This window comes from Prionailurus viverrinus, chromosome B1 (genome assembly GCF_022837055.1).
Source record: "Prionailurus viverrinus isolate Anna chromosome B1, UM_Priviv_1.0, whole genome shotgun sequence".
Lineage (NCBI taxonomy): Eukaryota > Metazoa > Chordata > Mammalia > Carnivora > Felidae > Prionailurus > Prionailurus viverrinus.
This window is the reverse complement of record NC_062564.1, coordinates 50749751-50762172: the sequence shown is the minus strand read 5'-3', so window position 1 is coordinate 50762172 and position 12422 is coordinate 50749751. Positions and strand designations below refer to the sequence as shown.

Genomic DNA, 12422 nt, shown 5'->3' with positions numbered 1-12422 from the left:
TCTGGGGCACTTGGATGGCTATCAGTTGAGCGTCCAACTTCGGGTCAGGTCATGATCCCACAACTCGTGAGTTCAAGCCTCATGTTGGGCTCTCTGCTGTCAGCACAGAGCCTGTTTCAGATCCTCTGTCCCCCTCTGTCTCTTTCCCTGCGCCACTCACTATCTCTAGGAAGAAAGAACAAAAAAGAAAAAGAAAGAAAGAAAGAAAGAAAGAAAGAGAAAATAAGGTAAAAATGAACCCCTGAAGGAGTCTGAGTATGAGGGACACCTGGGTGGCTCAGTCAGTTAGGCATCCAACTCTTGGTTTCAGGTCAGGTCATGATCTCAAGGTTTGTGAGATTGAGCCCCATATCAGACTCTGAACAGACAGCATGGAACCTGCTTGGGATTCTCTCTCTCCCTCTCTCTCTGCCCCTCTCTCTCTCTCTCAAAATAAATAAACTTTTTTTTTAAAGGAGTTTGAGTATGAGAAATGAGGTAGGTTGAGGAACTAGAGGCTTAAGAACGATGTACTTGGTCCTTGGAAGTAGGAGGGTGAGGGAGTTTGGATGAAGTTGAGGTTATGGATGAGAGTTATTGAATTTCATAGGTGGAGCAGTCTTAGGTCATGGCAAGATCCAGGTGTGGTCCTGTTAGTGGGTGGTTGATGAGGAGTGTCAGTAAACACTGAAAGACCAGCTGAGCATCAGGTACTACATGAAGAGACAGGGTGGGGTACTGGTAATGGTTTGGCAGTCTAGACAAGGGACACCCAGGATTTGCATTCAGGAACTTCTTACTCAGGCTACTGTGTGAGTTAACTTGCCTTATTAAGTCTCAGTTGTCCATCTGTCAAAGGCTATAATCATAGCACCCACTTCATGGGATAGTTGTGAAAACTAAATGAGATCATATATGGGGAGTGCTGAGCACAATGCCTGGCACAGAAGCATTCCATAAATAACAGCTATGACATGATGACTGCTATTATGGAGGCCGAGTCTCCCACCAAGGATTCACAAGGTAGAAAAGCATGAAAAATACATGAAAGGACCCATGGGGATGGCTTCTTTGTGAAAACAGCCTAGATTTCTGGAATCAGACCAATTTGTGTTTGTCCTCCAGCCCAGCCGCTTACTAACTGTGTGATCTGAGGCAAGTCATCTAATCAATCTGTCTGAGGTCAATTGTGATGCTGTGTTGCTAGTATCTTCATTCCCCTAAATGTATTAAGTGCCTGCCTACTCAGTTCCAGGCATTGTAGTGAGTGTCGGAGACAAAGAGACTTGAAAAAGACACCCTCCTTGTGCTCACAGTATAGCTGAGGAGACTGGAAGAGACAATTCTAATTGGGAAAACTAAGCTCTGGCACAGCTAAGACACACAGGTGAATCCTGATTTATGCTGGAAAGAAATGTTTTGCCTGATCGAGCCATTAGCTCATTCCTTCCTTTTTAAAGGCAAAAACAGAACTTAGTACACAGTTCCCACTTTTTTACAATAATGGAGTTTTAGAAACGATTTTTGGAAAGTAGAATGGTGAAAAATAAATCTCAGGTTCCAAGGGGCTGAGCAATCTGCATGTAGACACCTCCCATCCGGGAAGACTGTGGATGGGAGGTCTGAACAGTAGGAGCACCGCGGCTCCTTTGGTGATTTGCTCAGGTCCTTGGTTTCCCCATCTGTAATGCAGGGATAATAACAGTAAGTACTTCACAGAGTTAGTGAGTGGTAAGTGAATTAATTCGTGTAAAATGTTTATGACAGTATCTGGCACATAGTGAGCATTCAGAGTATGTTAGCTAGTATTATTCTGTAAGTGATGATCTTATAAAGAGAAGGCAAAATGTATTCCTCAGTCGACGCAGGCGTCACCAGAAACTGCTGAATGAGTGGATCAAAGTAACAAAAAGTAAACCAGAAATCAGGTTTAGAATGAGTAAATTTGCAAAACGTCAGGGCAAAAAATAAGAAACTTATCAACACAGCTCAAAATCAACCTTAAACAGACCTTGAATCTAGTAGGTACCCAATAAATATTGGTTGGCTTCTTAAATCCTTGCTTTACAAAACAAAGGTCCAAGGGAGTGCTTTATTTACCAAGTTCTTTTTTCTTCCCTCATTCCTCTGAGTAGTTAAGAGAGAGACCTGACTTTTCCTGTCTCCTGTTGGAGCCTGAGCCCACACCCCCCGCATAGTGACTAGGCAGCTTTCCAGGTTCGCCTGATGTTAAAGCCCCCAAGCTCCTGGGCTGCAGGTTGTAACCTGTATCTCAGTCCTTTCTCTCTGGTCTACCTCAGGAAGACTTTCCATGGGAAGATAAAGGCACTTCTGGTCTTGGGCTCTCTTCTCTAAGAATCCTCTCTCCTCATCTATATTGCAGAAGTTAAAAGAGAGAAGTTGGTGTGAATAGAAGTCAGAACAGAGAATGGCCCACAGGGGTTTTCTCTACAGTTCCTTGGGAAGCTACTATCATTTTCTTCCAATCAAACATTTCCCCGACAATTTAAATGATTTTGGAACTTTAGAGAAAGTCCTCACCTCTTCCCTATTAATTTCTGCCCCACCCCCACTTCACCTCCTTAGGGGCTTTCTTCTGAAATTTGAGCATAAATTCAAACACAAGGTTCCCACAGAAACTGTGCAGCCTTCTCTTTTTCTGCCTGTCTGACCTCGGTTTACAATGCTAGATTCAAGCTATCATCACAACATGCCTTAAAAAAAATTTTTTTTTAACGTTTATTTATTTTTGAGACAGAGAGAGACAGAGCATGAACGGGGGAGGGGCAGAGAGAGAGGGAGACACAGAATCGGAAGCAGGCTCCAGGCTCTGAGCGGTCAGCACAGAGCCTGACGCGGGGCTCGAACTCACAGACCGCGAGATCATGACCTGAGCCAAAGTCGGATGCTCAACCGACTGAGCCACCCAGGCGCCCCTCATTTAAACCACTTTTAAGTGTACAGTGGCATTAAGTATATCCCTATTGTTGTCAACAATCATCACTATCCTTCTCCAGAACTTTTTTCATCTTTCGAAACAGAAACTCTGTACTCCATTAAACACTAACTCACTGGGGCACTGGGTGGCTCAATCAGTTAAGCGTCCAACTTCAGCTCAGGTCATGATCTCACAACTCATGAGTTTGAGCCCCGTGTCAGGCTCTGTGCTGACAGCTCACAGCACAGAGCCTGGAGCCTGCTTTGGATTCTGTGCCTCCCTCTCTCTCTCCCCTCCACTGCTCGAGCTCCATTTCTCTCTCTCTCTCTCTCTCTCTCTCTCTCTCTCTCTCAAACATTAAACAAAACAAAACAAAACACACTACCATTCCTGCTTTCCTCCAGCCCCCTGCAACCACCATTCTGCTTTCTGTCTCTATGAATTTCATTTTTCTAGGTATCTCATATACATGAAACCACACAGTGTTTTTGTGTGTGGTGTCTGGCTTATTTCAATGAGCATAATGTCTTCAATGTTCATCTATATGTGGTACAAGAATTACATTCCGCTTAAAGGCGCTTTTAACCTTTTTGACAGGTCAACGACAGGATGGTTGGTAAAAGGGCAAGTCATGCTGGCTTTCTGTATTTATTCACCTGTAAAATAGTTCTGAGTTTTGTACTATCATTAAAACATATCCAAGTAGGCATCACAAACCTACAGGATCCAGGCACATGAGTGGTAAAGCCGAGTGGAAGTAGGCAATGGTGAAAGGGAGAAACTTGCCTCTCATAAAAGTGGCCACTGCCACCTAGTTCTAATCCATTATTCTCAGGATGTAATTGCACAGGCCCAGAATTGCACAGACAAGTCTCCTAATTTTCATGACAGTACTGTTGGTGCAAATGGAACATATTTACAGGTCAGATCTGGCCAGTAGGCCACCAGTTAGTAGTCTCTGCTTGGGTTTAATAACAAGCTAATTTTAGCGCGGCTTCATGCATTCATTCATTCACTCATTCACGCAATAAATGTTTACTGGGTCTCTACTACCTGCTAAACTACACACATAAGATATGGTTTAAAAAATATATGGCAGGAGAACAAATAATCGCAGCATAAGTGCTATAACAAAGCAAAGATAATAATGACTTACTTTTATTGATCACTTGTTATGTGCCAGGGAGTTTTAAAAGAACTTATTCGTATTAACTCATTTAAGCCTTGCAACAATCCTATGAAGTAGGCATTAATGTCTCCATTTTAATCATGAAAAGACAAGCGCTAAATATCAAATCACTTGTCCGTGGTCACACCGCTGGAAAGTGTTGGTGCAGGATTTGAATTCGGATTGGTTCCAGAGCCCAAGGTCAAGACTGGAATAGATTGGTAGGGGCTCAGAGGGCGAGGTTGTATATGGTTAACCTGCGGATCTATGAAGACATCCTGAAGAGGTTAACTTTTGCCTTGTCTTGAAGGAAGATTTCAGCAAACAAGGCCGGGAGTGCAATCCAGGCAGAGGAAGTTGAGGCGGGGATCAAACTTTAAGGTTAGCGGGAAATAAGTCTGAAGAAATCGCTCTCAGGGTCTCCAATGTCATCTATTCAACTATTTTCAGGTATGGTATCAGCCTACCGACGGCGTATGTTTCAGTACTAGCTGTGAGAGTAGAATGATGTAGAAACAGAGGAGCATTTACACGTGCCAGAGAGCGAAATGCGTCTAATGTCTCCTGCCCCACCCGAGCCCCTCCGCCGCTGTCCTGCCCACTGCCCACGACTGCCTTCAGGGACTACAAGTCCCGTCATGCAACGAGGGAGCGCCGAGAGCTCGGCGACCTGCCCCGCCCCGCCCCGGCTCCGCCCCCTCCCCGCCCCTCCCTCCCGCAGCCCCCTCCCGCCCGGCCAGCCCCGAAGAGTTGCCCGGTGGCCGAGGCAGACGGAAGCCGAGGGAGAGTCTCGGCAGCAGCAGGATGGGGGATTCCAAAGTGAAAGTGGCTGTGCGGATCCGGCCCATGAACCGGAGAGGTGAGAGCCGAGCCCGCCCGGGGCCGCCACGGTGGAGGCGGCAGGTGCCTGGCGCGCCCTTCCCTCACCCGCGGCCGCCGTGTGGGGTCCGGCCGGCCCCGCCCCTGCAGTCCGCGACCAAGCGAGAGGGCGGCCGGCGCACCCCGAATCCTTGTCTCCCCGCGCCCGCCCGTCCTGCGCGGGGACGCCCCTCCCCTCGCCCGCACCGCGTCCGGGACGCGGCGGGCCCCACGTCCCGGTCCGCTGCCCCTTCCGCCGGCGCGCCCGCCCCGCCCCGGCGCCCTTTCGCCCTCACGCCTCTCCTGCCCTTGCGGGTGGGCGCTCTGGTCCTTCGCCCCGGGCTCGTTTCTTCCTTCCCCCGCCGCTACTCTTCGCCCGTGCACCGACGCGTCCCCTGCGTTTTCCTTGCCAGCTGTCAGAGTGGCCCCCACCCCTCGGTCTTCACCCCTCCACCCTGGCCGGGACGACCAGGCACCCCGAGGCCCCACGTCTCCGGCCCAGTCACCTCAACCCTGCACTTTTGTGGTCCGCGGCAGGAAAAAAATGGCAGGGAATTTGGTTTACTCTTGAGAAAGCACTCAAGTGCAAAAATTCCTCGTCTTCATTTTTCATTCTATACGTTTAACTGGGCGGTCATAAAGAATTGTAAAAACTTTGAAGTGAGAAGAGATGCCCTTCCATCCCCCGCTTTTTTGACTGTTGAGATAGTTTTGTTTTTGCTTGAAGTCATATTCGTCATCTCTCAACAATAAATAGTTTAAGTGCCAAGATTCTTGTGAAATTGTATCTTTCAGACATTCTCTCAATTCTGCAGGGAGGGTAGAGAAAGCAGATAAACCGAGTACATTTTAAATCCTCTTTAGACTGTCGAATGGAGTGAAGAGTACCGCGAGGAGGTGGGCTGGGTCTTGGCTTTAATGCTTAAGCAGCAGCGTGACTGAGCAAGGAACTTTAAATGAGATAATATATTTGAAAACACTTTCTGTACAAGGCTATGTTATTGAGATCACTGTTATAATCCCAGGAGATGACTTTTCAATTGATAAGACTCTTTTTGCAGCTTCTGTGTTCATATTCAAGTGTTAAGTCTGTAGAAATCACGAGTTTTCCAATTTTCCTTTTCTCTGCTGTCTTTTGTATATATTGAGATATACGTATCAGCTAGTTGACGGTCTGTTTTGTTGGTTTGTCCTTCTTTTCCAAGTTGGTTTATGTCTTCCCTAGGAGTCAGATCTTCCCAAAAGATCTTTCTTTTGGCGTTGCTAGGTCAGTGTAAGGCTGTCATGTGACCTGGGAGAGTTTTGTTTTTTGTTTTTTTCTCCTTCCCCTAAGAACTTAAACTAGTGCACATTTTGGGTCTTCAGTCTTTCCTTTGACAAAATCAAAGGGTCTTAGATGAACTCTGAAAGTTTTCAGAAGCTTTTGTTCTTAGGTGCTCAGGCATCTTTATTCAAGTTTATTACCATTACAATGATTTAAAAAAAATGAAAAAGCAGGCCATATAAAACACAACTTTATCTGGAACTTGATTCTGAAAGGATGATTTCAGCACATTCTTAAAATTTCCTTTTCACAAAAAACTTGGAAATGTCAGTGCTAAAAAGATGTAGCTAATCATCACAAAAGACCTATCTCAGATCATTAGAATCCTACCCTCGTCCCCTCCCCACATGAATTTCAGTTTTTAAACATTTTTTAAATGTTTTTTTAAATTTATTTTTGAGAGAGAGAGAGACAGAGCATGAGTGGGGGAGGGGCAGGGAACAAGAGGGGAACAGAATTTGAAGCAGCAGTTATTTTTTTTAAGTTTATTTATTTATTTTAAGTGAGAGAGAAGGAGGGAGAGCAGGGGAGAGGCAGAGAGAGAGGAGAGAATCCCAAGCAGGCTCCATGCTGCGAGTGCAGAGCCTGACATGGGGCTTGATCTCAGAGAACTGTGAGATCATTACCTGAGCCTAAATCAAGTCAGATGCTTAACTGACTGAGCCACCCAGGCACCCCATGAATTTCAGTTTTTGAGGGAAGGTACTATATAAATTGTCATTAATTAGATTATAATAATTGTATCAGAGTGCCCAGGGACACATAGAATACAAATTTTCACTGTGGAATGGATATTAGCTGTTCCTTTGGTTGAACTCATTTTAAAATTAAGGTTTGGGGTGCCTGGGTGTCTCAGTGGGTTGAGTGTCTGATTCTTGATTTCAGCTTAGGTTATGATCTCGTGGTCATGGGATCGAGCCCCATATGGGGCTCCACGCTGGGTGTGGAGCCTGCTTGGGATTCTTTCTCACTCCCTCTACCCCTGCTTGTGCTATCTCTAAAAACAAACAAACCTGCCCCCCCCCCCCAAAAAAAGATTTAAAATTAAGGTTTATACATAGATTCATTACTCCGTAAATAGAAGTGCATTATTTTGGTAACTGCTTCCCCATTCATTTAGTGCCATCTCTTACCTAGCCTTGTTATTTCCTGAATGCATATGGACTTCTTTTTTCTGTAATTACCACAGATAATTAAGATTGGTTCTATTTCTGTTTTGTCATGAAGTAGTCATTTACATAAATCTAGAAGTTATGGAATTCAGTGTATTATTGTGAAGCCGGTGATTTTTTTTTTTTTTTAACATTTCATTTTTAAGTAATCCCACTCCCAGCTTGGGGCTCGAACTCACAACCCCAACATCAAGAGTTGCATGCTCCACCGACTGAGGCAGCCAGGCACCCCTAAAGCCAGTGATTTTTAAACTGCTATCTAGAATTTGTTTAAAAAGACTACAATGGAACTATATTCCTTTCCAGGAATTTTGAGAAGAATCATATTACTTTGTCTAATCATTACTTCTGTGAAAATTAGTGTATTAAGTAGTAGTATATGATTATGACAAATAGTAAACTTTTAGTCATAACTGTTTCTCTCATAGCATATTAGTTCAGGAAGCAACCTCAGATATCACTCCTCACAAATAAGATTGAGATGAGAATGGGTTACAAGGACGTTTTACTGTGTAGTTTCTGATGTTTGGACTCATCGGCTACTTTTTGAGGAAAATTGAAATTTGCAGGAAGCTTCTAACGTACCATTAAGATCTTCATGTGGTTCAGTATCTGCTAAGGTGTTAAGGTAGTTAGTTGGCTTATTATTTAACATTTATCATGGAAGTAAGAGTGTTTCAGTCTTTTTTTTGCTAAATTATACGTGGGTTTGGGTATATGTAAATATACCCAATATAAAAAATTATATGTAATTTTACCTAGTTTTAACATTGCAACTTCTGTTTTGCTTTTCTTCATCTGAAATATGAACTCAAACGAGCTGAAGAAAAGCTGTAAACCTGTTTTGTCATGCTATCTTGAAGTTCTATTTGCAGATACTGTTTGGTTTTTCATGTTCTTTTTCAGACATGGACAACTCACCACGTAACTCTGGTTGTGTTCTTCCACTGTAAGGAACACCCATTCATACATTATTAACCAGTATAATTATTAAATGAACCGAAAGGTTTACAAGCATAATTGATGGCACTAGGTAGATCAGTGACACTCTCCTATTCAGGAATTTGATGTTTTATGACTTCAGATGGTTTAAAAAATATTTAGTATTTACTGAATGCCTGCCAGATGTCTAGCTTATATTAGATAGTATGGAATCTTACTGCCTTTTTGTAAGAGGTTTCCCATATTTAAATATGTGTAAAATCAATTACCAAAATAAATAAATTTACACCAAAAGTGTTTGGAAAATACCTTTGCTATCTATCTGGTCTAAGGTAGTGAAACCAAAAATTACATTAGATGTTTAGCTAGAGAGAAGAGTAGTGAAATGGGTTATTTCAGTTGTTAGGAAACATGGATAATAAATTTATTTCAACAGGTATTTCTCAAGGGTTTACTTTGCACTTTATAGTACTTAATTCAGTGAAAGGCTCAAAGACACAAAGAAGAATGTACTGATAGAAGTCAGTGCTTAAGGAAATCATAGTCTAGTATCTCAGTGGAAAAATTGTTATGTATCTATTAAGAATGATGACAATGGACATCATTTAACAAGGAAGACTTTTCTATGTTAGCAGAAAAACCAGAATGTAAAACAGAATGTGTAACTGTAAGGTTGAATTTGCTGTTAATTTTATTACTGTATAAAAATGTAAACAGGGATGGACAAGGGCTAGAAAGAAACATGAAAAAATGAGATTGCTTATTCTTGTTGGGAGAATCTTAACATCCTAAAAACTCTTAGTGTTGACTAGTATTGTAATATTCAGTTTTTTAAAACGTGCTTCATGGTTCACGCTCATGAGGTAATGGCCGTCCCGTGAAAAGATAAGATTAAAAGGTAAACAAGCACCTATCACAGATTGCCAGGTGAGTGATCTGGCAATACTGGAATTCAGAGGAGTGAAAGGTCCCTGGAAGCCTGGTGATCAGGGAAGGCTTCTCTGGGGAGGGAGAACCTTGGTTAGACTTAGAGGGAGGAAGCTTATGATCGGAATGGGTGCGTGGTAGGAGGGGAGGAGAGAGCGTTGGGTCTTTGAGGAGGAAGTGTGGCCTGAGAGCAAAGGCACAGAAACAGGAATGAACCAGGCAAGTTTAGGCGGCAGAGACAGATAAGCCTGCCAGAAGGATGAGATTAGAAAGGTAGGGTGGAATTGCAGGGAGCCCTTAGTGCTGGCTCGGCCCAGAAGTCCGGGTTAGGGTGGCTAGTCCATGTGCTCTCTTTAGCTCTGTAGAACTTCGCATGGATCTCGGACACAGCATGGAAAAGGAAGACTGCCAGGTCTCAGAGCAGGATCAAAAGCCTGGGTAGATGCCTGATTCAGGGCACAGCTGGGCAACATTTAAGAGCGGGTTGTGAAAATGAAGCCACGTGAATAGGAAGAGTAAGGAGGCTGGTCAAAACTTAGGTAAGCAGTCATGACTCAGAAGACAAGGTGAAACTACAAGGTGAAACTGAGGAAGTAGGAAGCTTAGAGAACATGCTGACAGTCTGGGAAGACACACGTGATCCTTAGGAAATGAAGGGGCAGGGTAGCAAGGAGATTCTGATACAGGAAGGTGGTTTTGACCCTCAGGACATTGGTGGGCTCAGGGAGATGACTGATACTGGAGTTGAGGACGGCTGTGGATGGAAATTTCTGACATACTTTCTAAAACAGAAGATCCTTGTTTTCTAGCATCTGCTTGATATGCTAATGGAGAATGAGACACACAACTCTTACAACATTGTTTTGTTTCTGCTGTCTACTCAGTGACTGAAATTGGGATTTATACATACAGGGCCACAGGCTTTTGGAGAAGAAAGTACAAGTTTACATGATAAAATAAAATAAAAACTTGTTTGAGTTGGCATTTACTTTTACCCCCTCACCTCCATAAAACAATGACTAATGTCCAACTTTTCCAGTCCTTAAGGTCTGAAGATGGAGGATACTACTGACAAAACTATTCATTAAGCAGATGAATGGAGATGTTTATTGAGTGGAAATGGATTATTATTGATTGATCTCTTGGCTTGCTGATCAGGTTTCCCTTGTGTTCAACAGAACATGTTAAAAAAAAAAACTTGGCAAAGATGAGCAGTGTAATTTATGGGGAAGTATGTGAAACTAATTGATCTCTAGGACACAAACCCATGACTTAATTGGTACTGGGCTTGAGCTTTTGGGTGATAGAGATACCTTTATTATTTTTTTAAATTTATTTTTGATTGAGAGCACAAGGTGGGGAGGGACAGAGGATCTGAAGCAGGTTCCATGCTGACAGTAGTGAGTCAGATGTGGGGCTTGAACTCATGAACCATGAGATCATGACCTGAGCCAAAGTCAGACACTCAACTGACTGAGCCACCCAGGTACCCCTGCTGTAGATATCTTTAAAAGATGGTATTAGCCCATTCAGTATGCGTTGATTGAAGAAAAGAATAATAGCTACTCCTTTTTAAGAGCTGTTTGTTAGCTACAGAGTTCAGTACTTTGTATATGTTATTCTTTAAACAAAACTTTGAAAGGTAGTTTATAGAATTACCATTTAACAAAATCTCAGACAGGGATAAGTAAATTTCCCCAGGATTACAAGACCAGTATTTTGGAGCCTGAGTTTCACCTACTTTCCCATTGAAACCTGTGCTTTTACTGCTATATTGGATGTGGTGATCTTTAAAGGGACCTTGCATTTTTGAGTTTATGTAATTTTCAAAGATGTGCAGGATATACGAGAAGCATAAGTCATGATCTTTGACCAAAGGGACTCCCTGTCTTGTTTGTAATAAGAGATGCATGCACAGGTGAGTCAATTACAAGAACATATGTACACAGTGATGCTAGTGCATTACAAATGAAAGAAATGGGGATGGGACTTGAGAATGGTAAGGGTTGAGTTGAAGACAGTGGGCAGGGAGGCATGCATCGTAGGTGGGGTACATAACACAAGTTGTTGGAATTAATCTATGTGTTTTTACCTTGCTCATAAGCTAATAAGTTAGCTAGTTACTGTTTCATGGATGCTAGGAGAAGACATAGGACTTCTGGGTCAGAAGACTTCATGGCAGAGCAGCCATTGTGAGTTGCTCCCCTCACTGGCCAATCCCACAGGGGTGATGTGGAGTGTCCAAATGGATGCCGTGCAAGCAATTGGTTTGCGCTGCATCTGAGGAACACAGGGCTTGGGGAATCCATTGTTTTAAGTGGTAAGCAAGCCTGCTCTCTGTCCTGAAGGACAAACTTGTCCCTCAAAGTTGCTGACTGCAGACCGATTCTTGACAGAGGTGCTGGGTAAAGAGCATTTATGGCTTAGCTCATACCACCAGCAGGAGCATGTCAAGATGGCATTAGAGCAACTGAAAGTTAGGAAATGCAGGAAGACTGTAAAGCTTCTGTTTTAGATGATTTATATGACTAAGTGAACAAATGTTGGGGTCATTAACTGACATCAGAAGTATAGGAGAAGCTGGTTTTAGGGTGGAGGTGTAGGAAATGATGAGTTCTGTTCTTGGGCATTCAACAATATTTAGTCAGTGGTGCCTACTGCACCTACGACTATGAATAAGATATTGTACATAGGTGGAAGAAACTCTTAGGTGTCTGCAGTGCAGTGGGTGGATCCAGAGGTTATTGCATAGGAGTCTGAACCTAAGGAACTAGAGATGTGTGTAGATTTGGGGGTCATTACTGTAGGTATAAGATAGAATACCAAATTAAGGTGTGTGCAAAGGAGGAGGTCATAGAGGCCAAGAGGAGAGACATAAGTAGAAGCAGGTAAAAGTAATATGGAACCCAGAGAGAAAATGTGTCAAAGGATGAATGGTCAGTAGGAGATCACAGGAATGGCATGTATGATAATGGCATGTATGAATTGTGTTCAGTGGACTAGGCAATATGGTGGTCAGTGGTAATTTTCAGAAGAATAATTTTGACTGAATGAATAAATTAGTGTTGGTGTGTTGGTAGTGGGCTGAGATGTAAGTGGGTTGCCAATATGGTG

General features: G+C 43.1%; 1 protein-coding gene across 2 annotated transcripts in view; it reads left to right on the top strand.

Annotated features, from left to right (window-relative positions):
- The first annotated feature begins 4807 nt into the window (after window positions 1-4807).
- The window catches only part of KIF13B (kinesin family member 13B), a 203584-nt gene continuing 195969 nt past the window's right edge, over window positions 4808-12422 (top strand). For both annotated transcript variants that reach the window (XM_047854895.1, XM_047854894.1), the window contains exon 1: window positions 4808-4944. In XM_047854895.1, coding sequence (XP_047710851.1) covers window positions 4890-4944 — 55 coding nt within the window. In that variant the 5' untranslated portion in view covers window positions 4808-4889. The remainder of the gene's footprint in view (window positions 4945-12422) is intronic.